Here is a 24,040-nt window from a genome sequence, read left to right as displayed (position 1 = left end):
ACTAATTGGATAGCTCTTTCAAAGAGCTGGCACAGGCACGATGGGCCAAATGGCCGTCTCCTGTGCTGTACCTACTATGATACCATGATACTGGGAGCAGGACCCTTCTCTTACAGGAGTCCAGTGTGTGGCACAGGGCAGAGGGAGAAAATAATCCACATCTTACTTCAAACACTTCAATCATATCTCTCAGCTGGAAAGCAGCAGTTCCACATAAGGCTCCGAAGTGACAAGATCAGCTGATTTGGGAGTTTTGCAGGAAACTACACTCAGCACCAACTACTGATCCTAATTGGACAAACACATTGCAGGTTGAGAGGTACAACTCTAATTGTGACATTTCTGGTTGCAGCCTGACTTTACGGGTATGATGTGTAACATGTTGTCACAGCTACGGCAATCTGTGGGACTCTATTCAGAGCACTTGAGTCACTTCTCGTAGACATTGTGCATAATGTCTTCAAATTACTTCATGTATTGCAACACTCTTCCCACTTTACAAAATATCCAGACCTTCTATCTGACAGGACACACATCGGACTGCCCTCACTCTTGAGTTATAAAGCTGTGTTCATGTCAGAAAACATCGTAGCAGCCACTGGATATGCCACGCTGTCTGGTCAGGAAAATCACTGTATAAACTTGCAGACAGACAGGAAAGAAACACAGAACAACGTTTGAGAAGGTATGTAGGTTTTTGTTTAGCATCTTAATTTAATTCCTTGAGGACCTTAGCATTTTTTATACACAACAAGCAGATTTCTCACCGTGCTGCTCACAGCAGGGGATATAAAGACTAGAGTTTCATACCATGTAAAGCACAATATATTATTCTGCTGCTAAAGTTCAGCTGTAAATAACTTAGTGTATGTCCCTTTATGGGGGGGGGGGTCCAGTTAAAACCCCATGGGAGAGTTTTTTGCAGATAATGGACCAGGATTTTAATCTGGACACCTTCGGATGATGTGTGGTAAGTTTCTAATTTAATTTATGTGTGCCAGAAACTGTGATTTGCATGTCAGTGTCCTTATGACACATTTAAGGAGAAGTTTGATTCATACATGAGGGAGAAGGGAATGGAAGAATATGGGGGCAGGGTAGGAAGAGGTAATTAAAGTGGGTGGAGGCTCATGTCAAGTATAAACACTGGCATAGGCCAGTTGGGCCGAATGGCCTGTTTCTGTGCTGTAGATTGTACGGGAGTTAAATTGGACAACCCCTAAAAACGGGCATGGGGTGTGCGGTACGCGATTAACCCTTGCCCGTTCATTGCACTGCAGACAGCACATTAAATTCATGCTGCCTGCTGTTTTAAATGATTGCTGCCTGCAGCCAGCATTACCTACACTGTTGATTGGCTGCACACAAAAGCGGGGCCCCGATATCGCGAGTGGCTGGCGCTACTTAAAGGCAGCTTGCATCTCTTAAAGGGGAGGTGCACTGTGGCTGCGAGAAGTAGTGGAAGTCAATTGTGAAGTGAATTTGTGCTGCAATATATTGAAGAATGGCTGAATATGCGAGGGAGCCTGCACCAAAGTTTCCTGATAATGCCTTGGAGGCCTTGGTGCAAGAGGTGGTGAGGAGGCCTCCTCTATCTGCAGGGGGGCAGGAGGCCCTCAAGACATATGTTCAAGAGGCAGTGGGAGGAAATAGCAGAGGAGATCAATGCTAGGAGCATAGCTCCAAGAACATGGACGCAGTGCAGGAAGATGTTCAGTGATTTAACACGAGTTGCCAAGGTGAGCGAGTTCAATCTTCAAGTGGCATATCGTACCAACTGCACCACTAGCCTCATCCACTGCTCAATTCACTACACCCCCCATCACCCACCTACCAACAATCTCTATCAATCAGCACTCAACTCTTCAATTAATGTGGTTTACCTCACCCTCACACACTTAGTACTGTCGCAAGCCTCACACCCTCAACTCATAGCTCACACACACCATGGCAGCTATTGCACCAAGACAGCCACAAAACCCAAAAATCTTGCAGGACACCCACTGAGACACTTCTCTCTTTCGTGCAAGAGAAGGTGGCGCATAAAAATAGGCAGCAACGAACAAGTAGAGGACAAGCGCACCGACACATTTTAACCCCCATGGAGGAGGCAGTACTAGCCATCATGGGAAGGGGCATTGCTGAGGCCTTGGCCACTGGCGGAGTTGGAGGGATCGATGATGATGGTCTTTGCATACCTAATCCTCCTTCTCTCTTCCCACTTCTCTCCCATCCCACAATCTTTTCTGATTCACAAGCTGCAGATGGTGCAAGCACGCACTTCTTACTTTCTCCTCTCCCCTCACACAACCCAACCCTTGTCCCTTTGTCATTTCAGATACCCAAGAACTGCAACCTGCCCAGTTAGAGGAGGCAGAAGAAGAAGACAGTGATGTTGAAGAGACACCTTCACTCGATCTTACACTCGCAGCCATCAGCTCACAGACTGACACTGCGCGTACTTTAGAGGCTAGGATAGAGACGGGATCTGCAGGTGGTGAGACTCTGGGCACAAGTGTGCAGGAGCCAGGGCGGAGGGAAAGGATACCAGAGGTGCCAGCTCACTGATGGCAGAGTCCAGCACATGAGTGCAAAAGACAAGGCTGAAGTGTTTACAACCATCTTCAGCCAGAAGTGCCGAGTGGATGATCCATCTCGGCCACCTCCCGATATCCCCACCATCACAGAAGCCAGTCTTCAGCCAATTTGATTCACCTCACGTGATATTAAGAAACGGCTGAGTGCACTGGATACAGCAAAGGCTATGGGCCCCGACAACATCCTGGCTGTAGTGCTGAAGACTTGTGCTCCAGAACTAGCCGCGCCTCTAGCCAAGCTGTTCCAGTACAGCTACAACACTGGCATCTACCCAACAATGTGGAAAAGTGCTCAGGTATGTCCTGTCCATAAAAAGCAGGACAAATCCAATCCGGCCAATTACCGCCCCATCAGTCTGCTCTCAATCATCAGCAAAGTGATGGAAGGTGTCACCGACTGTGCTATCAAGCGGCATTTACTCACCAATAACCTGCTCACCGATGCTCAGTTTGGGTTCCGCCAGGACCACTCGGCTCCAGACCTCATTACAGCCTTCGTCCAAACATGGACAAAAGAGCTGAATTCCAGAGGTGAGGTGAGAGTGACTGCCCTTGACATCAAGGCAGCATTTGACCGAGTGTAGCACCAAGCAGCCCTCGTAAAATTGAAGTTAATGGGAATCGGGGGGAAAACTCTCCAGTGGCTGGAGTCACACCTAGCACAAAGGGAGATGGTAATGGTTTTTGGAGGCCAATCATCTCAGTCCCAGGACATTGCTGCAGGAGTTCCTCAGGGCAGTGTCCTAGGCCCAACCATCTTCAGCTGTTTCATCAATGACCTTCCCTCCATCATAAGGTCAGAAATGGGGATATTCGCTGATGATTGCACAGTGTTCAGTTCCATTCGCAACCCCTCAGATAATGAAGCAGTCCGTGCCCGCATGCAACAAGACCTGGACCACATCCAGGCTTGGGCTGATAAGTTGCAAGTAACATTCGCACCAGACAAGTGCCAGGCAATGACCATCTCCAACAAAAGAGCGTCTAACCACCTCCCCTTGATATTCAATGGCATTAGCATTGCCGAATCCCCCACCATCAACATCCTGGGGATCACCGTTGACTCGAAACTTAACTGGACCAGCCACATAAATACTGTGGCTACAAGAACAGGTCAGAGGCTGGGTATTTTGTGGCGAGTGTCTCACCTCCTGACTCCCCAAAGCCTTTCCAACATCTACAAGGTACAAGTCAGGAGTGTGATGGAATACTCTCCACTTGCCTGGATGAGTGCAGCTCCAACAACACTCAAGAAGCTCGACAATATTCAGGACGAAGCAGCCCGCTTGATTGGCACCCCATCCACCACCCTAAACATTCACTCCCTTCACCACCAGTGCACCGTGGCTGCAGTGTGTACCATCCACAGGATGCACTGCAGCAACTCGCCAAGGCTTCTTCGACAGCACCTCCCAAACCCGCGACCTCTACCACCTAGAAGGACAAGAGCAGCAGGCACATGGGAACAACACCACCTGCACGTTCCCCTCCAAGTCACACACCATCCTGACTTGGAAATATATCACCGTTCCTTCATTGTTGCTGAATCAAAATCCTGGAACTCCCTACCTAACAGCACTGTGGGAGAACCTTCATCACACGGACTGCAGCGATTCAAGAAGGCGGCTCACCACCACCTTCTCAAGGGCAATTAGGGATGGGCAATAAATGCCGGCCTTGCCAGCGACGCCCACATCCCACGAACGAATTTTTAAAAAAGGTCGCACACTAGTTCTGCTGCAGGCGATTCAGATGAGGACTTTGATGGCCCATGTTACAGCAGAAGGCTTTGCACACCTGTGGAACCCACCATGATGCAGCGTCTGACGACTGATGTCACAGCTTCCACTGCAGCAAAAACATCTTCCACTGCAGCACGAACAGCTTCCATCAGAGGTCTGACTGCTATATTGGAAGCTCAGACTGCTGCCATCACGGCTCTGTTGAAAGGGGGTTCCAGGGCGTCGCAGTGGTCCAGTAATCCGTTCTCCAACAGATCGCCAGGATTGCTGAACTGCTGCTCGGGAGAGTGGCAGTGGTTCTGTGAAAGAGGGACCTGCTGTCCTCTCTTCAGGATGACAGCATTCCTGCTCCCACCCCTGCCACCCCGCCAGTGCCCTTGCCCAGGCCGTGATGGTGTAATCTGAAGTTGGGTCTTCTAGGCCCAGAGCAGCTCGAGGTTGTCCTCCAAAGCCATCTGTAGTCTCCTCAAGTGAAGATCAGCAGCCTTCCACCACCTATGCTCCAGCCACTGGGGAAGCACCTCTTCAGAGCACTAGGAAAGGTAAAGGCACATGAACGACAGGCCTAATGGAATGCACAAGAGTGAATAGTCTCATTTTGTTTGCATAATTTCATGTGTTCATTTATAAAAGTGGATTTGAATTTGCATTTGGCGGTGGTTTTTATTTCTGCGGTGAGCTGAGGGAGGAACCAATGTGTAATCATAAGGTCATGTAAGAGAGGAAAAGTAAGGAGTGTGGGACTGTTGGTGAATGGGGAGGAGTAGTTGAGGTTACTGGTAATGTTTATGAATAACCTGATCACGCAGAGCCTTGGCAGGAAAGACCTACCTATGTTTTAACCTCCTTTCCCCTTCCTCCACTTCCTGTTGCGCTTCCTCCTCCTCCTTCACTTTCTCCTCTGCCTCTTCCTCCTCTTCTTCCTCCTCCTCTTCCTGTTCCTCCTCATCCTCCTCCTCTTCTTGCTCATGCTCCTCAGGATCTCACCTAATAGGTGGTGGCAAGGGCTCTTCCCTCATAATGGCGAGGTTGTGCAGCATGCAACAAACAACGCCAAATCTTGATTCCCGCTCAACTGATTACTGCAGGGCTCCTCCAGAGCGGTCCAGGCAGCAGGAGCGTTGCTTGAGGCCACCTATGGTGTGCTCTGTGATGTTATGATATTCCTTGTGGCAGGACGGCACTTGTTGTAGGCCTGCTGTGCACATGCGCGTGGGTTCTTGACCAGAGTCATGATCCATGTCATGAGGGGATAACATGTGGTCCAGTAGCCAGCCTTTGAATTGTCGTGCTGGTTGAAATACAGGTGGAACAGAGGACTGCCACAGAATGAAAGAATCATGACTGCTGCCAGGATAGCAGGCACTGATCTGCATGATGCGTAGCCTGTGGTCGCACACCAGCTTCACTTTGAGGGAGTGGAATACCTTTCTATTGATGAATATGGCCGAGTTCAGATGGGAAGCACGCAAAGCAATGTGTGTGAAGTCAATGGCTCCCTGCACCATGGGAAAGCTTGCAATGCGAGCAAACCCTCGTGCTTGCTCCTCCTGTTTGTCTCTGGCAAGAGGGAATGAGATGAATGTGTTTTTCATCGTATAGAGAGCCTCAGTGACCTCCCTTATACTGCAGTGCGCTACAAACTGCGAGATATTGCTTATATCTCCAGCTGCAGCCTGAAAGGAGCCAGAGGCATAAAAATTAAGAGCCACGGTCACTTTGACGGCCACTGGCAACGATGCTCTGCTTTGAAGCTGCAGTTGTGGTTGCAGCAGTTGACAAATTTCAAACAAGACCTCTTTTGTGAACCGAAGACGTCTGTTCCACAGGCCACCCATGCCTGGAAACAAACTTTTCTCAGCACTATATTTTAAATGCCGCTAAAAGTACTTCAAGACCAGCCACACCACTCTCTGCGGGGTATTCAAACTTTAGACAAGTATAAGAAAACGCCAAAAATGCGTACAATTGCACCAGTAGCTAGAGGAAATAAATCAGCAACTAACCTTGGAAGTACTTCCTGATCCCTTTAAATAGAGCTGGTGGAGGGTCCTTCATGCCGCTTAACGTCGTGTTCAGCTGTGTGAAGTTAAGTCAGGGCGTTGACAAGTGTGGAGTTCCAAAATGTCACGGTGGCTTCCAATCAGCTTTGTACACTGATTCGGTCATATTCTCCCTACTCTGCATGCTGTCGGCGGTTGTTAGGTGTGCCTGCGCAAACCCCTTTACCAAGATGGAGTCCTGCTCACTTCCTGTCAGAAGCGTGCGCATGCAACTCGGGGGTTACACGGCCCAATTTTACCCCCATAGTGTGTAAAAAGATTCTGTTTGCTGTGAGATACTGGATGGGCTGAAAATTGATAAAGAGGAGATACTTGAATGCCTAGCTGTACTTAAAGTCCGGATGGGATGCATCCTAGGTTGCTGAGGGAAGTAAGGGTGGAAATTGCAGAGGTACTGGCCATAGTCTTCCAAACATCCGTAGATACGGGGGTGGTGCCAGAGGACTGGAGAATTGCAAATGTTACACCCTTGTTCAAAAAAGGGTGTAAGTATAAACCCAGCAACTACAGGCCAGTCAGTTTAACCTCAGTGGTGAGGAAACCTTTAGAAACGATAATCCGGGACAAAATTAACAGTCACTTGGATGAGTGTGGATTGATTAAGGAAAGCCAGCATGGATTTGTTAAAGGCAAATTGTGTTTAACTAACGTGATAGAGTTTTTGATGAGGTAACAGAGAGGGTCGATGAGGGCAATGCAGTTGATGTAGTGTATATGGACTTTCGAAAGGCGTTTGATAAAGTGCCACATGGTAGGCTTATTATCAAAATTGCGGCCCATGGAATAAAGGGGGCAGTAGCAACATGGATACAGAATTGGCCAAGGGACAGAAAACAGAGAGTAGTGGTGAACGATTGTTTTTCGGACTGGGTCAGTGTTGGGAACACTGCTTTTCTTGATATATATTAATGACTTGGACATGTACAGGGCACAATTTCAAAATTTGCAGATGACACAAAACTTGGAAGGGTAGTGAACAGTGAGGAGGATAGTGATAGACTTCCACAGGATATAGACAGGCTAGTGGCATGGGTGGACACGTGGCAGATGAAATTTAACGCAGAAAAATGTGGCGACACATTTCAGTAGGAAGAACAAGGAGAGGCAATATAAACTAGAGGGCACAATTCTAAAAGGGGTACAGGAACAGAGAGATCTGGGGGTATATGTGCACAAATCGTTGAAGGTTGAAGGTTGAAGGTATGGTTAAAAAAGCATATGGGATCCTGGGCTTTATAAATAGAGGCATAGAGTACAAAAGTATGGTAGTCATGATGAACCTTTATAAAACATTGGTTCATCCACAACTGGAGTATTGTGTCCAGTTCCGGGCACCACATTTTAGGAAAGATGTGAAGGCCTTAGAGAGGGTGCAGAAGAGATTTACTAGAATGATTCCAGGGATGAGGGACTTTAGTTACGTGGATAGACTGGAGAAGCTGGGGTTGTTCTCCTTGGAACAGAGAAGGTTGAGAGGAGATTTGATAGAGGTATTCAAAATCCTGAAGGATATACACAGAGTAGATAAAGAGAAACTGTTCCCATTGGTGGACGGGTCAAGAACCAGAGGACACAGATTTAAGGTAATTGGCAAAAGGACCAAAGGTGACATGAGGAAAAACTTTTTTACACAGCGAGTAGTTAAGATCTAGAATGCACTGCCCGAGGGGGTGGTGGAGGCAGATTCAATCATGGCCTTCAAAAGGGAACTTGAAATGAAAAAATTTGCAGGGCTTTGGGATAGGGCGGGGGGGTGGGACTAGCTGGATTGCTCTTGCATAAAGCCGGTGCGGACTCGATGGGCCGAATGGCCTCCTTCCATGTTGTAACCTTTCTATGATTCTATGAATGTGTTTGTGCTGCTGTATCCAGGCTGTGACAGCAGCAGCATCTCAAGCAGCAGTGTGGGCACCTCTACAGTCAGCTTGCTGAGAGCTGGTAAGAGGGAAGTTTCGTTATGCTAAGCAGGAGGTAAACGAATAGGGGAAATAAATGTGGGTATGAAGAATGGTGGTACAGGAATAGGTGGAGGATGCTGATTTGATTGTTAGGCTTCTGGCTGGCATGGAGTAGTTGTACGATCAGGGCGAGGGGGGAATTCTTACTCTTTGGTAGATAAACAGGAGAGGCCCAGGTGGATGTCTTCAGCAGTTGTCAAGGGGGTATGTGGTTGTTTCCTCTTGTCTGTTGCCATCATGCAAAAGGGGGGCAGGGATGGCACAGTACTGAATGCTGCTTACATTGCTAAGTGTAAAGGACTAACGGCATTCTGCAATAAGTACTGAAGCAACAGCAACATTTATTTAAAATTCAAAAAGCCAAAAATAAAGACCTTTCTTAATACCAGCCAGTTCTTTAAGACAGACAGAACTAAAACGGCAGCTCCACAAGCTGTAGCACCTGGCTTTTCTGGGAACTGTGTTCCCCTGAACTGCATCCCGCACAGGAGTAGGAAATCTGAGTGCACAGGTTCCTGACACTCATTTGTATGCAGTTCACATTGCTGCATCCTCTTCAGGCACAGTAAGGTTCAACTACCTGAAAAGTCATACTGGAACTTCTGTTGCAGTATTTATCAGGTGCAAAATAAGCACACAGGATTAGTGCCCATTTTTTGCAATGCATAGCATTGGTTTTTCAGATGCTATCTGGGTGCTAAATTCAGCAAAATCGGCTCTATCCTTGGGCGAATTAGAGGCTGATTGCTCTTTATCGATGCTCAAGCCAATTAGAGGTCTGGCAGGTTTCATTTTTCTAAGTATGGTATAGAAATTTCAAAGAGTGTGGAACTTAAAGATAGATGCACCTCAAAACTTCGTACATATATATGCTTTTTGTGATGTATATCAATGATTTAGACTTAAATGTAGGGGGCCTGATTAAGAAGTTTGCAGATGATACAAAGATTGGCCGTGTGGTTGATAGTGAGGAGGAAAGCTGTAGACTGCAGGAAGATATCAATGGACTGGTCAGGTGGGCAGAAAAGTGGCAAATGGAATTTGATCCAGAGAAGTGTGAGGTAATGCATTTGGGGAGGGCAAACAAGGCAAGGGAATACACAATAAATGGGAGGATACTGAGAAGTATAGAGGAACAGAGGGTCCTTGGAGTGCATGTCCACAGATCCCTGAAGGTAACAGGACAGGTAGATAAGGTGGTTCAGAAATCATATGGGATATGTTCCTTTATTAGCCGAGGCATAGAATATAAGAGCAGGGAGGTTATGCTGGAACTGTATAAAACACTAGTCAGGCCACAGCTTGAGTACTGCGCACAGTTCTGATTGCCACATTACAGGAAAGATGTAATTGCACTAGAGAGGCTACAGAGGAGATTTATGAGGACGTTGCCAGGACTGGAGAATTTTAGCCATGAGGACAGATGGGATAGGCTGGGGTTGTTTTCTTTGGAACAGAGGAGGCTGAGGGGAGGTTTAATTGAGGTGTATAAAATTATGAGGGGCCTAGAAAGAGTGGATAGGGAGGACCTATTTCCCTTAGCTAAGGGCATAGATTTAAAATAATTGGTAGAAGGATTAGAGGGGAGTGGAAGAGAAAACCTTTCACCCAGAGGGTGGTGGGGGTCTGGAAGTCACTGCCTGTAAGGGTGGTAGAGGCAGAAACCTTCACTGCATTTAAAAAGTACTTGGATGTGCACTTGAAGTGCCGTAACCTACAAGGCTACGGACCAAGAGCTGGAAAGTGGGATTAGGCTCTTTTTCGGCCGACATAGACACGATGGACCAAATGGCCTCCCTTCAATCTGCCGATCTGAGTTTGTACCAGGTCTGCGAGAGTCCGTGCACCAAGGTTCTCTGCTGATGCACTAGAAGCCTTGATGCAAGAGGTGGACAGGAGGACGGGCATCCTATGTCCGCAGGGTGGGCAAGAGGCCCTCCAGACACATGCTTCCGAGGCAGTGGGAGGCAGTAGGGGACGAAGTTAATGCCAGGCGCATAGCACCACGAGAAAGAATGCAGTACAGGAAGATGTTCAATGCTTTGACACGAGTGGTCAAAGTGAGTGAGGTCAACTGTCAAGTGGCGCCTCCTACCAACTGCACCATGAGCCGCCTCCACTCCTCCACGCACTAAACCCCCCAACACCCACCTACCAACAAACTCTTTCCGTCAGTACTCAACTCTTCCAATCAGATGCTTCCTCTTACGGTCACACATTACCACTGTTGCAAGCCGCACACCCAGAACTCACAGGTCACACACATTGGCAGCTATTCAACCATGACGGCCACATCACCCAAACATCTTGCCGACACTCACCGACACACATCCCGCTTTCTTGCAGGAGAAGGTGGCACATAACAGGAGGCAGCAAGTGGCAGTGGCTCCATGGAACATGAACCTGCCTCTTAGGATGATGCAGTCCTGTTCCACCCCTGCCACTCCGCCAGTGCTCTTGCTGTTGCCTGTCAGCTAGCCAGCCCACTCCCTGTAGAGTAATGAAACTTTATTGTAGGAACATAGGAAGATAGGAACAGGAGTAGGCCGTTTAGCCCCTCGAGCCTGTTCCACCATTCAATGACTGATGTGTTATCTAACTCCATATACTCACCGTCGCTCCATATCTCTTAATATCTTTGGCTAACAAAAATCTCTCAATCTCAGATTTAAAATTAACAATTGAGCTGGCATCAACTGCCGTTTGTGGATCAGCGTTCCAAACTTCGACCACCCTTTGCGTGTAGAAGTGTTTCCTAACTTCATTCCTCCAAGTCCTGGCTCTAATTTTTAGGCTATTTCCCCTAGTCCTAGTATTCAAGTATAAGAGACCTCCAAAAACAGGTACAAATGCATCAGCAGCCAGAAGCTGACCTGTAAATCCTGCATGATCTGCTTAAAGAGCGCTCATGGGGGTCCTCCATGCTGTTTAAGACCTGTTCAGCTGTGCGGGGTTAAGACAGTGTGTTGGCTGGAGCGTGGAGTTCCAAAATCACATCTGTCCCTTTAAATCAGCATTGCACACTGATCCACCACATATTCTCCCGACTTTACATGGTGCTGGTGCTCGTTATCTGCGTGTGCGCGAATGCCTTTACCGATATGGCGTCCGGCACACGTCACGCCAGAAATATGCGCGTGCATTTTGGACTTAGGAGCCCGTGTAGTGCCTACAAATGGGCGCTACTTGGCCCAATTTAGACCCCATCAAGCTTGAATTTTTCTCCTTAGAGTAGAGCAGGTTAAGAGGAGCTTCAATAGTGGTGTTAGAAAACGATAGAGTAAATAATGAGAAACTGTTTCCACTGGCAAGAGGGTCGGTAACCAGAGGACACAGATTTAAGATCATTGGCAAAAGAATCAGAGGGAAAATTAGGAGAATTTTTTTTATACAGCGAGTTATTATGATCTGGAATGCACTGCCTGAAAGGGCGGTGGAAGCAGATTATCTTTCCAGTAACTTTCAAAAGGGAATTGGATAAACACTTGAAGGGAAAAAAATTGCAGGGTTATGGGGAAAAAGTGGGGGAATGGGACTAACTGGATTGCTCTTTCAAAAAGCTTGCACAGACACGATGAGCTGAAAGGCTTCCTTATTATTCTATGATTCTAAAGAAGTGGGGTTGGAAAGGGTAGGTTAATGTGATTGGTGAGGGATACAAGGAAGTAATTGGAGATGGCCTTGCCTGTGATCAAGAACATGGGAGTAGAGAGGCCATGTGAGATGGCAAGGTCAAGGAGTGGCCGTGAATATGGATATGAGTCAGCTCAGTGAAAATGCCAGGACAACAATGGTTTGCAATCCATTTGATGGGCAGTAGCCAGTTGCGTCATATTGAAAGCTTATTCTTGGTTGCCTGCACTCAGCTCGCCAGTCAGTCTGAAGTGTACCACTGTATAATAAGCAGAGGCCCGTGTTTCAAGGGTCAATTTTATGTACAGGATTAGTGCAGGAGTTGCATCTTTGTTGTTTAGCCCCGGTGTAGAACAGTGGTTATTCTTTCGCCTTCTGTAGTGGTAGAGATCACGTGGCAGCATGTTGTACAGTCCCCACCACTTAGAACCATAGAACCATAGAAAAGATACAGCACAGAAGGGGGCCATTCGGCCCATTGTGTCCGCGCCGGCTCGAAGAACAACCAGGTGCCCATCCTAATCTTACCTTCCAGCACCCTGACCGTAGCCCTGCAGCTTTTGCACTTTAGGTGCAGGTCCAGGTATTTTTTAAAAGAGTTGAGGGTCCCTCCCTCTACCACCAATTCGGGCAGTGAATTCCATACACCCACCACCCTCTGGGTAAAAAAAATTCTCCTCATGTCACCTCTAATCCTTCCGCCAATCAGCTTAAATCTATGTCCTCTAGTTCTTGAACTATCCGCTAGGGGAAACAGGTACTTCCTGTCTACTCTATCTGGGACCCTCATAATTTTGTACACCTCAATCAAGTCTCCCCTCAGCCTCCTCTGCTCCAAGGAAAACAACCCCAGCCTATCCGATTTCTCCTCGTAGCTGCAATTTTCAAGCCCTGGCAACATTCTTGTAAATCTTCTCTGCACTCTCTCCACAGCAATTACGTCCTTCCTGTAATGTGGTGACCAGAACTGCGCACAATACTCCAGCTGTGGCCTTACCAGCGTTTTATACAGTTCCATCATTACATCCCTGCTTTTGTATTCTATACCTCGGCTAATAACAGAGAGCATTCCGTATGCCTTCTTCACAACCTTATCTACCTGAACTGCCACTTTCAGGGACCTGTGCACATGCACTCCAAGGTCTCTCACATCCTCTACCCCTCTCAATATATTCCCGTTTACTGCGTATTCCCTTTTACTGTTTGCCCTCCCTAAGTGTATTACCTCATACTTCTCCGGGTTGAACTCCATTTGCCACTTTTCCGCCCACTCCACCAACCCATTGATATCTTCTTGGAGTCTACAGCTATCCTCTTCCCTATCAACTACACAGTCAATTTTTGTGTCGTCTGCAAATTTGCCAATCATGCCCCCTACATTCAAGTCCAAATCATTAATATATACCACAAACAGCAAGGGACCCAACACTGAGCCCTGTGGCACACCACTGGAAACGGATTTCCATTTGCAAAGCCATCCATTGACTTTTACCCTTTGTTTCCTGTTACTGGGTCAATTTTGGATCCAACTTACACCATCAACGCTAATCACGGGCCTGTATTGAGCAAATGGTGCTAATCAATTGCTGTTACCATAAGAGTCAATTACAAAGGCACCCCTTATAACGTATTAAATATATCGACTATTTCAAGCATTTCAGTAAGTCCTTACTCTGTACTTACCCTTTTAAAAGGCTTTGCTGATTTCAGGCAAAGTCGGTTCCAATCAGCTGTTCATACCTTGTTAAAGTGTGATTAAATTAGTGATGAGATTCTGGATGCAACTGCTAACAATCACATACGAACATACGAATTAAGAGCAGGAGTAGGCCATTCGGCCTCTCGAGCCTGCTTTGCCATTTGATAAGATCATAGCTGATCTGATTGCGACCTCGACCCTACTTTCCCATCTACCTTTGACTCCCTTGTTAATCAGGAATCTATCTAACTCAGCCTTAAAAATATTCAATGACCCTGCCTCCACCGCTCTCTGGGGAAGGGAGTTCCACAGACTCACGACCCTTTGAGAGAAAAAATTTCTCCTCATCTCCGTTTTAAATGGCAGACCCCTTATTTTTAAACTGTGGTCCCTAGTTCTAGTCTCTCCCACAAGGGGAAACATCCTCTCAGCATCTACCCCTTCTAGTCCCCTCAGGATCTTATATGTTTCAATAAGATCACCTCTCATTCTTCTAAACTCCAGTGTATACAGGCCCAACTTGTCCAACCTTTCCTCATAAGATAACCCCCTCATCCCAGGAATTAGTCGAGTGAACCTTCCCTGAACCGCTTCCAAAGCAATTGTGTCCTTTCTTAAATAAGGAGACCAAAACTGCACACAGTATTCTAGACGTGGTCTCACCAATGCCCTGTACAACTGGAGCAAAACATTTCTACTTTTATATTCCATTCCCCTTGCAATAAATGACAACATTCCATTTGTCTTTCTAATCACTTGCTGTACCTGCATACTAATTTCTTGTGATTCATGTACTAGGGCACCCAGATCCCTCTGTACCTCAGAGTTCTGCAATCTCTCTCTATTTAAATAATATACTGCTTTTCTATTCCTCTTGCCAAAGTGGACAAGTTCACATTTTCCCACATTATACTCCATCTGCCAAATTTTTGCCCACTCACTTAACCTATCTATATCCCTTTGCAGACTCCTCATGTCCTCTTCACAACTTACTTTCCTACCTACCTTTGTGTCATCAGCAAATTTAGCAACCATACATTCGGTCCCTTTATCCAAGTCATTGATATAGATTGTAAATAGTTGAGGCCCCAGCACTGATCCCTGTGGCACTCCACTCGTTACATCTTGCCAACCTGAAAATGACCCATTTATGCCTACTCTCTGTTTCCTGTTAGCTAACCAATCCTTTATCCATGCTAATATGTTACCCCCCACACCATGAGCTCTTATTTTGTGTAGTAGCCTTTGATGTGGTTTAAATAGAGAGAGATTGCAGAACTCTGAGGTACAGAGGGATCTGGGAAATCCAAGTACACCACATCCACAGGGTCCCCTTTATCCACTTTGCTTGTTACTTCCTCAAAGAACTTTAATAAATTAGTCAAACACGATTTCCCTTTCACAAAGCTGTGTTGACTCTGCCTGATTGCATTGAGATTTTCTAAGTGCCCTGCTATAACCTCCTTAATAATAGATTCTAGCATTTTCCCTATGACAGATATTAAGCTAACAGGCCTGTAGTTTCCTGCTTTCTGTCTCCCTCCTTTTTTTAATAGAGGAGTTATATTTGTTATTTTCCAATCTGATGGGACCCTTCCAGAATCTAGGGAATTTTGGAAAATTAATACCAATGCATCTACTATCTCTGCAGCCACTTCTTTTAAGACCCGAGGATGAATTAGGGTTCTTTTTAAATACAGATATATTGGTTACTTTGCTTTTTGGTTTTACCGTCCATCATGTAGACGGGCAAATTGCGTTAACACCGACTGTAAGCGATGGGGACTTTATATTCCAGTAAGTCAGAGTACAGTGGTGAGGGTTTCTGTTCGACCTATGATCTTACTGCATTCACAAAAATATTGGAAAAAATAAAAACACAGTCTTGTTTATAGAGGACATGAGGTTCATGTACAGGAGAAGAAGGCATTAGGACGGATGACGAATAGCTGGTCAAAGAGGGAGGTTTTAAGGAGAGTCTTAAAGGAGGAGAAAGAGATGAAGAGGTTTAGGGAGGGAATTCCAGAGCTTAGATCCTTGACAACTGAAGGGCCGGCCGGCAATGGTGGAGCGAAGCAAGTCGCGGATGCGCAAGAAGCCAGAATTGGAGGAGCACGGAGATCTCGGAGCTTGTATTAAATAATTATCACAAAAAAACACTAGCTTCAGAGAGTCCAGTGCAAATAAATCTTCAATATTCTGCATGCATGATATAACAGATCAGATACTGCAACTTAGATTATTCTCATTCCCTGACCTACTCTTTGTTTCTTTCAGAGAATGGCTGCCCAAAAGTTCAAACCTGATGAATTCGACTTTGGTGATATTTTTGAAAATTACAATTATTCTGATTACTACACTCTTGATCCAGACAAATCTCCCTGTACACCCATTGTAAACGAGTCAATCAACGCGACACTGGCTGCTGTCTATAGCCTGGTGTGTTTCCTCGCTGTGATAGGGAACATGATCGTAATGATTGTCATACTTTACAATCGACGCACAATATCAACCACAGACATCTACCTGCTTCATCTGGCAGTAGCCGATCTCCTCTTTGCCGTGACCTTGCCCTTTTGGGCAGTGGATGCCATATCTGGGTGGGTGTTTGGTGATGTCATGTGCAAGATTATCAGCATGTTACAGGAAGTTAACATTTACAGTGGGATTCTGTTGCTGGCTTGTATCAGTATTGACCGCCTTCTGGCCATTGTCTACTCTGCTCAGGCTCACAAGCACAAGAGACCATTTCGAATCAAGCTGGTCTGTGCTGCTGTTTGGGTGCTGGCCATTGCTCTATCTTTACCTATTCTGTACAAGGGTGAATACAAGTTTTCCGGCACAATCATGTGTCATGAGATGCTTGAAGGTGAATCGGCTGAAACATGGAGAATAACCACCAGATTTTTGCGACACTTTATTGGGTTCCTCATCCCTCTGGTTGTCATGATCTTCTGCTACAGCGTGACAATCCAGAAACTGTGTCAAACGAAGGGATTCCAGAAACAGAAAGCCATGAAGGTCATCATAGCGGTAGTGCTGGCTTTTCTCGTTTGTTGGCTGCCGTACAATATTACTGTGTTCATTGACACGCTGATGAGGAGCAAACTCATTGATGAGACTTGTGACATGCACAATAATATCGACTGGGCTCTGTTTGCAACCCAAAGTTTGGGATTCCTGCACAGCTGCATTAACCCGATCTTATACGCATTCATCGGGGTGAAATTCAGGAGGAACTTGGTTAAAATTTTGGTTAAGAAAGGAATCCTTAAGCAAACCATCATGCCAAAGTATGGGAGATCTGTATCCTCCATCTCTGAATCTGGACTTATTTCAACCAGCATATATGTTGCTTATGATGGAGATGGTAGGGCCAGTCAGTAAGGCAGCAGATATGAAACATGAATAAATGAATAAACCAAGTTTCTAAGAACTAAAATACTGAGTAACAGTGCTGTGCAGGTTTCAGTTCTGAACACAGTAACTAAATGGTTTCCAGATGGTGCAATGTATTGGTGTGCAACGTACAACTGTCAGAAAATAAAGCTTGTGTTTTTTTTCCCATTGTGATACATTGGTTCAGATCACACAGGGGCTCTGCACTGAACAATAAGGGATGTCCACCCTCATATTATTGATTATTGGCTAGATAATGTTCTGATTGCTAACACTGAGCACAGACTCTACTTAGCCGCTTCCAGTTGATACTCGTATTGCTCAGTCACAGAATATCCACAAGGATCATTTGCTCACAGTCTCTACCCTGAATATAATGGAAAATTGAATTAGACACAACTATGGAACTGTGGGCCATTTCTTCATTCACACCACTCTCAGAACTGACCTTGCTCCACCTTTATTTTGCTGCAGACAGGTTGCCCGTGTGCTCCAGTTCTCCAGGGTGTTCTCATTTATTCAGACTGAAACCCTCCAGCAACAGTGTTCTTACAATGACCTCCTCCTCTAGATGGTGTTTTTCTTGACAGGAACTTGACAGTTTTACTGGAGAGCACTCAAGCAGGGCTGAGTCTGAAACAACTGTTTGACCTTGAAAACCTTTCAACAGACCATTGACCTTCAGTCTGTGTTACTCACTGCTAACAAGGATTATGCACAATCAGGTCTCAGCGTTTCTTACCTTGGCGTTATCTGTAGGGGTTACGGGGCAGTAAGTACTGTACAAACTTTTTCTTACCTCTCCCTCCCCGATGGTCATCCAGCAGATGGCAGGAGGTCCCAATGGTGGCGGTCAGAAGCACAGCTGCACTCTGATTACTGCCCAGATCTTCAGGCGCAAAGCCCAGCATAGCGGTGGATCTGCATCTGGAGTGTGCTCAGGCCATGCAAATGGTCCAGGGACGAAAAGCACAGAAGCTACTTCCACTCAGGTAGGTGCACGGCAACTGTTGGGCGCCCATACAGGATAATCTACCCTATTGAGTCAAGTACAAGAGATTAGATGAGTTCTTAGATTTGCTAGGATACAGTGCAGATTCACCAGAATTATATCAGGGCTTATAGGGTTAAATTATGAGGACAGATTGCATAAGCTTGGCTTGTATGCCTCTGAGTTTAGAAGGTCGAGGGGTGATCTAATTGAGGTGTTTAAAATGATCAAGATGTGGAGATGCCGGTGATGGACTGGGGTGGACAAATGTAAGGAATCTTACAACACCAGGTTATAGTCCAACAGATCAAGGCATTCGATAGGGTGAATACAGAGAAACTATTTCCTCTGGGGGGGAGGGGGATCCAGAACAAGGGAAAATCATCTTAAAATTTGAGCTAGGCCATTTAGGAGTGAAATCAGAATGCACTTTTTCACGCAAAGTGTAGTGAAAATCAGGAACTCTCTTGCCCCAGAAGGCTGTGGATGCTGGGGGACATTTGAAATTTTCAAGACTGAGATTGATACATTTTTGTTGGGTAAGGGTATCAAAGGGTATGGATCAAAGGCGGGTAAATGGAGTTGAGGTACAGTTTATCTATGATCGAACTGAAAGTGGAACAGGCTCGAGGGGCTGAATTGCCTACTCCTGTTCCGATGTTCCTTTGCTATCTATTTGTTATTTTACCATTCTGTGAAGTTTAGATGATTGTCTTAGTGTAAATATATCATTGTATTATATCATGTTATATCACTATTTGCTTGTTCATTGTTTATTTAATAAATTTGCTTCATGTTTATACTTTAAGCAAGGTCTATTGTGAGTCTCGATTCACTTTTGAAGACTGAATGAAAATCTTATGGTGGCATAAAAGCAACTACTGCAAAATAAACCAATTAAATTACTTAAACAACTTTTTCACTCTTTTTACTACGACCATTTTCCTATGTTTTTATGTCTTTTTCTCACTTGAGTGACACTAACACTTTTATAAATTGTGTATATATGTATGTGCGAGAGAGGGAGACAGAGACGGGAGTTATGCTTTTCTCCCTTCTCAGAAAGTACCATTACAACTCATGTTACATGACAACCAGATAGAAAAGAACGCTTCAACTGGACTGGAAATATCCAGTTCCTATTGGCAAATTATTCTGAGTGTGTGAATGGGATATGTATCACAAGTTGTAGTTTTCACGCTTATCCTGTGAAATATAATACATGCCAACAGGCAGAAAATATACAAATAACAAGGCATGAATGATGGAAAAAATATCAAAATACAAAGAATATTCTTTTCAGGATTTTATACAGTTGCATGAAAATTCTGAGCTAACAATGTTGTTTGGGAGGAGATTTTTTGTGTCACTGAGGAAGAATAAAGTATATACCAGGGTCAGGGGAAATGTTTATGAGGAGCTCTGAAGCTGAGCTTGGATATTGCAGTTGGATTCTTGATAGGATCATAGAAAGGTTACAGCAAGGAAGGAGGCCATTCGGCCCATCGAGTCCACACCAGCTCTACGCAAGAGCAATCCAGCTAGTCCCACTCCCCCGCCCTTTCCCCGTAGCCCTGCAAATTTTTTCCTTTCAAGTACTTATCCAGTTCCCTTTTGAAGGCCATGATTGAATCTGCCTCCACCACCCCCTCGGGCAGTGCATTCCAGATCCGAACCACTCACTGTGTAAAAAAGTTTTTCCTCATGTCACCTTTGGTTCTTTTGCCAATCACCTTAAATCTATATCCTCTGGTTCTTGACCCTTCCGCCAATGGGAACAGTTTCTCTCTATCTACTCTGTCCAGACCCTTCGTGATTTTGAACACCTCGATCAAATCTCCTCGCAACTGTCTCTGTTCCAAGGAGAACAACCCCAGCTTCTCCAGTCTATTCACATAACTAAAGTCCCTCATCCTTGGAATCATTCCAGTAAATTTCTTCTGCATCCTCTCTACGGCCTTCACATCTTTCCTGAAGTGCGGTGCACAGAACTGGACACAATACTGCAGTTGTGGCCGAACCAGTGTTTTATAAAAGTTCATCATGACTTCCTTACTTTTTACTCTATGCCTCTATTTATAAAGCCCAGGATCCCGTATGTTTTTTAACCACTTTCTCAACCTGTCCTGCCACCTTCAACGATTTGTGCACAAATACCCCAAGATCTCTCTGTTCCTGTTCCCCTTTTAGAATTGTGCCCTTTAGTTTATATTGCCTCTTCTCATTATTCCTACCGAAATGCATCACTTCACATTTTTCAGCGTTAAATTTCATCTGCCACGAATCCGCCCATTCCACCAGCCTGTCTATATCCTCTTGAAGTCTATCACTATCCTCCTCACTGTTCACTACACTTCCAAGTTTAGTGTCATCTGCAAATTTGGAAATTGTGCCCTGTACACCCAAGTCCAAGTCATTAATATATATCAAGAGGAGCAGCCCGCTTGTTTGACACCCCATCCACCACCCTAAACATTCACTCCCTTCACCACCGGCGCACCGTGGCTGCAGTGTGTACCATCCATAGGGTGCACTGCAGCAACTCGCCAAGGCTTCTTCGACAGCGCCTCCCAAACCTGCGTCCTCTACCATCTAGAAGGACAAGGGCAGCAGGCACATGGGAACAACACCACCTGCACGTTCCCCTCCAAATCACACTCCATCCCGACTTGGAAATATATCGCCGTTCCTTCATCGTCGCTGGGTCAAAATCCTGGAACTCCCTTCCTAACAGCACTGTGGGAGAACCTTCACCACACGGACTGCAGCGGTTCAAGAAGGCGGCTCACCACCACCTTCTCAAGGGCAATTAGGGATGGGCAATAAATGCTGGCCTTGCCAGCGACACTCACATCCCATGAACGAAAAGAAATCAAGAAAAGCAGTGGTCCCAGCACCGACCCCTGGGGGACACCACTGGACACCTCCCTCCAGTCCGAAAAACAACCGTTCACCACTACTCTCTGTTTCCTGTCCCTGAGCCAATTCTGTATCCATGTTGCTACTGCCCCTTTTATTCCATGGGTGTAATCTTGATGATAAGCCTACCATGCGGCATTTTATCAAACACCTTTTGAAAGTCCAGAAACACCACATCAACTGCATTGCCCTCATCTACCCTCTCTCTTTCCTCATCAAAAAATTTTATCAAGTTAATTGAACATGATTTGCCTTTAACAAATTCATGCTCGCTTTCCCTAATCAATCCACCCTCATCCAAATGACTGTTAATTCCGTCCCGGATTATCGTTTCTAAAAGTTTCCCCACCTCCGAGGTTAAACTGAGTGGCCTGTAGTTGCTGGGTTTATCCTTATACCCTTTCTTGAACAAGTGTGTAACGTTTGCAATTCTCCAGTCCTTTGGCACCACCCCCATATCTACGGATGTTTGGAAGATTATGGCCAGTACCTCTGCAATTTCCACCCTTATTTCCCTCAGCAGCCTAGGATGCATCCCATCCGGACCGGGTGATTTATCTACTTCAAGTACAGCCAGCCTTTCTAGTACCTCCTCTTTATCAATTTTTAGCCCACCAGTATCTCAACTTTATCTTCCATTACTGAGACTCTGGCAGCATCTTCTTCCTTGGTAAAGACAGATGCAAAGTACTCATTTAGTGCCTCGGCCATCCCCTCTGCCTCCCCGAGTAGATCTCCTTTATGGTCCCTAATCGGCCCCACCCCTCCTCTTACTACCCGTTTACGGTTTACATGCATATTACATGATATATGTTGGCACCACCCCAGTATCAATGGATGTTTGGAAGATTATGGCCAGTGCCTCCGCAATTTCCACCCTTATTTCTCTCTAGGGTACTAGGGTACGGTAGCATAGTGGTTATGTTACTGGACTAATAATCCAGAGTCATGGGGCTCGATGTTACCAGGGCTGCGGGTTTGCGGCGGGAGGGCTATTGGGTGCGTGGGTAACGTGCCCGGTGAAATTAGTCAGCCACCCGCGCGATCGCAGCCCAATTGGATCCACTTACCTTGTCTTCCGGGTTCCCCGCTGCTGAGCTGCGCGTCGGGCGGGCTGCGCATGCACAGTAAGATCTGTCAGCTGGAGGAGCTCTATTTAAAGGGGCAGTCCTCCACTGACAGATGCTGCAAGAAATAGGAAAAAGTACAGCATGGAGCAGCCCAGGGGGAAGGCTGCTCCCAGTTTAATGATGCCTCACTCCAGATATCAATACATGGGATGAGGAGGAGGGGAGGACAGAGATCTTCCCCCCGGCGGGCGGGAGGAAGCGGCCTGCCTCTGCCACCAGGAAGGCCTGGCTCGAGGTGGCAGAGGAGGTCACCTGCACCACCAATATATCGCCCACCTGCATACAGTGCAGGAGGCGCTCCAATGACCTCAGTAGGTCAGCCAAAGTGAGTACACTTACTCATTCCCCTACACTCCATCTGCCACAACACTGCCCCCACCCCACACCTCCTTCTGCACTGCCAACACTACACTGTCACATCACCCCTCATACCCACTCAAACCTCATCCCCATCTTACCTGCACCTACTCACCTCGCCAGTACTCATCCCGCCACTACCACTCAACCCAACCCTCATACAATCTCATGGCTCTATCTCATACTCACCCTCTCGTGCATCTCTTTCACGGTCAGCCTCACTCAACCTGCCACTACCTGTGCTGCAGTCACAGGGCATGCATCACATATGTGCAGTAGGCAGCGTAAGGCAAACGTGTCGTGAGCATGAAGGGGATGCACAAGGGTGTTTGAGGGTTTGTCATGGTTGTTACTTAGAGTGAATTTCAGACCAACTTACATCACATATTATATTGGCACCACTACTGCCATGTCTTTGCGAATCTTGTCTGGTTTGTGCAATAATGCCCTTTCCTGAGGATCACTATGAAGACCCACAACTGATGCCACCCATTGTGTCACTGCAGAGTGGGTGTAGGTGTATTTGCAGGGCTCTTTTGTGCAGACGGCTGAGAGGCGTTGGCGATGTCCCCGGTGGCACCCTGGAAGGATGCGGAGGAGAAGTTGTTGAGGGCAGTGGTGACTTTGACAGCGACAGGTAAGAAGATGGTGCTCGGGCCAGCCAGGAGCAGCTTGGCATGAAGGAGGCTGCAGATGTCCACGACTACATGTCGAGTGACTCTGAGCCTCCGTGTGCACTGCTCCTCAGAGAAGTCCAGGAAGCTGAGCCTCGGTCTGTGGACCCTGTGGTGAGGATAGTGCCCCCTGCGACGCATCTCTCTCTGCGGTAGCCCTCCCTCCTGTTGTGCAGGTGGATGTGTCACTGCACTCTGTTGTGGAGCTCCACGTGTCAGAGGTGGACGGCGTGGATGGCGAGGCTGGTGATGCTGTTCGCCCTCCGAGGAGGTCATGACTGCAGCTACGGCGGCCCCCATCCGGAAGATGTACATCTGAGGGGGTCTGCAAGGTAGGTACATGTCTCTGGACCCCGGGGTAAGTGTGCAAGTTGGTGACTTTGATTGTCAGGAGGAGGGTGGTGGAGGCCAAACTTTGTCCCAAGTGACAGAGTGGCCTCCTGCAATGAGTGAGGGTCTCCCCCCGCCACCTGTCAAATGGACCTGTGCAGCTGCCACAGGCTGATGGCTGCAACACGTCCATTTGAACTGGGAGTGTTTCCCCCAGTGTGGGAAACAGTCCCAGTTTGCTATAAAATCCCACCCCTCCTCACATAATCCCTTCATCAGGTCAGTTAATGACCTGAACAAGCAAAATAAATACTTTCAAGTGGAACCCCGCTGGCTTTAATTGCCTGCGGGATTCCCACCAGCGGGGGCTGCGCGCGCACGCCGGCGCGTCAGTGGGGAACCCGGAAGTGGGCGGGTTGGAGCCGGGCTCCGGTCCCGCTCCAGGATTCTCCGATTTTCGGGGCCCCCCCGCCAGGAACGCACCCGATAGCGGGTGCTAAAATGATGCCCATGAAGTCAAATCCCGCCACGGCAGCTGGGGAATTTAA

General features: G+C 46.7%; 2 protein-coding genes across 2 annotated transcripts; one reads left to right on the top strand and one right to left on the bottom strand.

The window, feature by feature from the left end:
* Positions 1 to 584: 584 nt before the first annotated feature.
* Positions 585 to 18,897, top strand: LOC137323245 (C-X-C chemokine receptor type 2-like). The gene is made up of 2 exons (XM_067986735.1): positions 585 to 685; positions 15,970 to 18,897. The coding sequence occupies exon 2, from the start codon at positions 15,973 to 15,975 to the stop codon at positions 17,077 to 17,079; it is 1,107 nt and encodes a 368-aa protein (XP_067842836.1). The 5' UTR covers positions 585 to 685; positions 15,970 to 15,972; the 3' UTR covers positions 17,080 to 18,897.
* LOC137323437 (putative nuclease HARBI1) lies at positions 5,419 to 6,177 on the bottom strand. Its single transcript, XM_067986909.1, has one exon. The coding sequence runs from the start codon at positions 6,175 to 6,177 to the stop codon at positions 5,419 to 5,421; it is 759 nt and encodes a 252-aa protein (XP_067843010.1).
* Positions 18,898 to 24,040: the final 5,143 nt, after the last annotated feature.

The sequence above is a fragment of the Heptranchias perlo genome, chromosome 7 (assembly GCF_035084215.1).
Source record: "Heptranchias perlo isolate sHepPer1 chromosome 7, sHepPer1.hap1, whole genome shotgun sequence".
Taxonomy (NCBI): Eukaryota; Metazoa; Chordata; class Chondrichthyes; order Hexanchiformes; family Hexanchidae; genus Heptranchias; species Heptranchias perlo.
The sequence above is the reverse complement of the archived record's forward strand: the minus strand, read 5'-3'. Positions and strand labels throughout refer to the sequence as shown.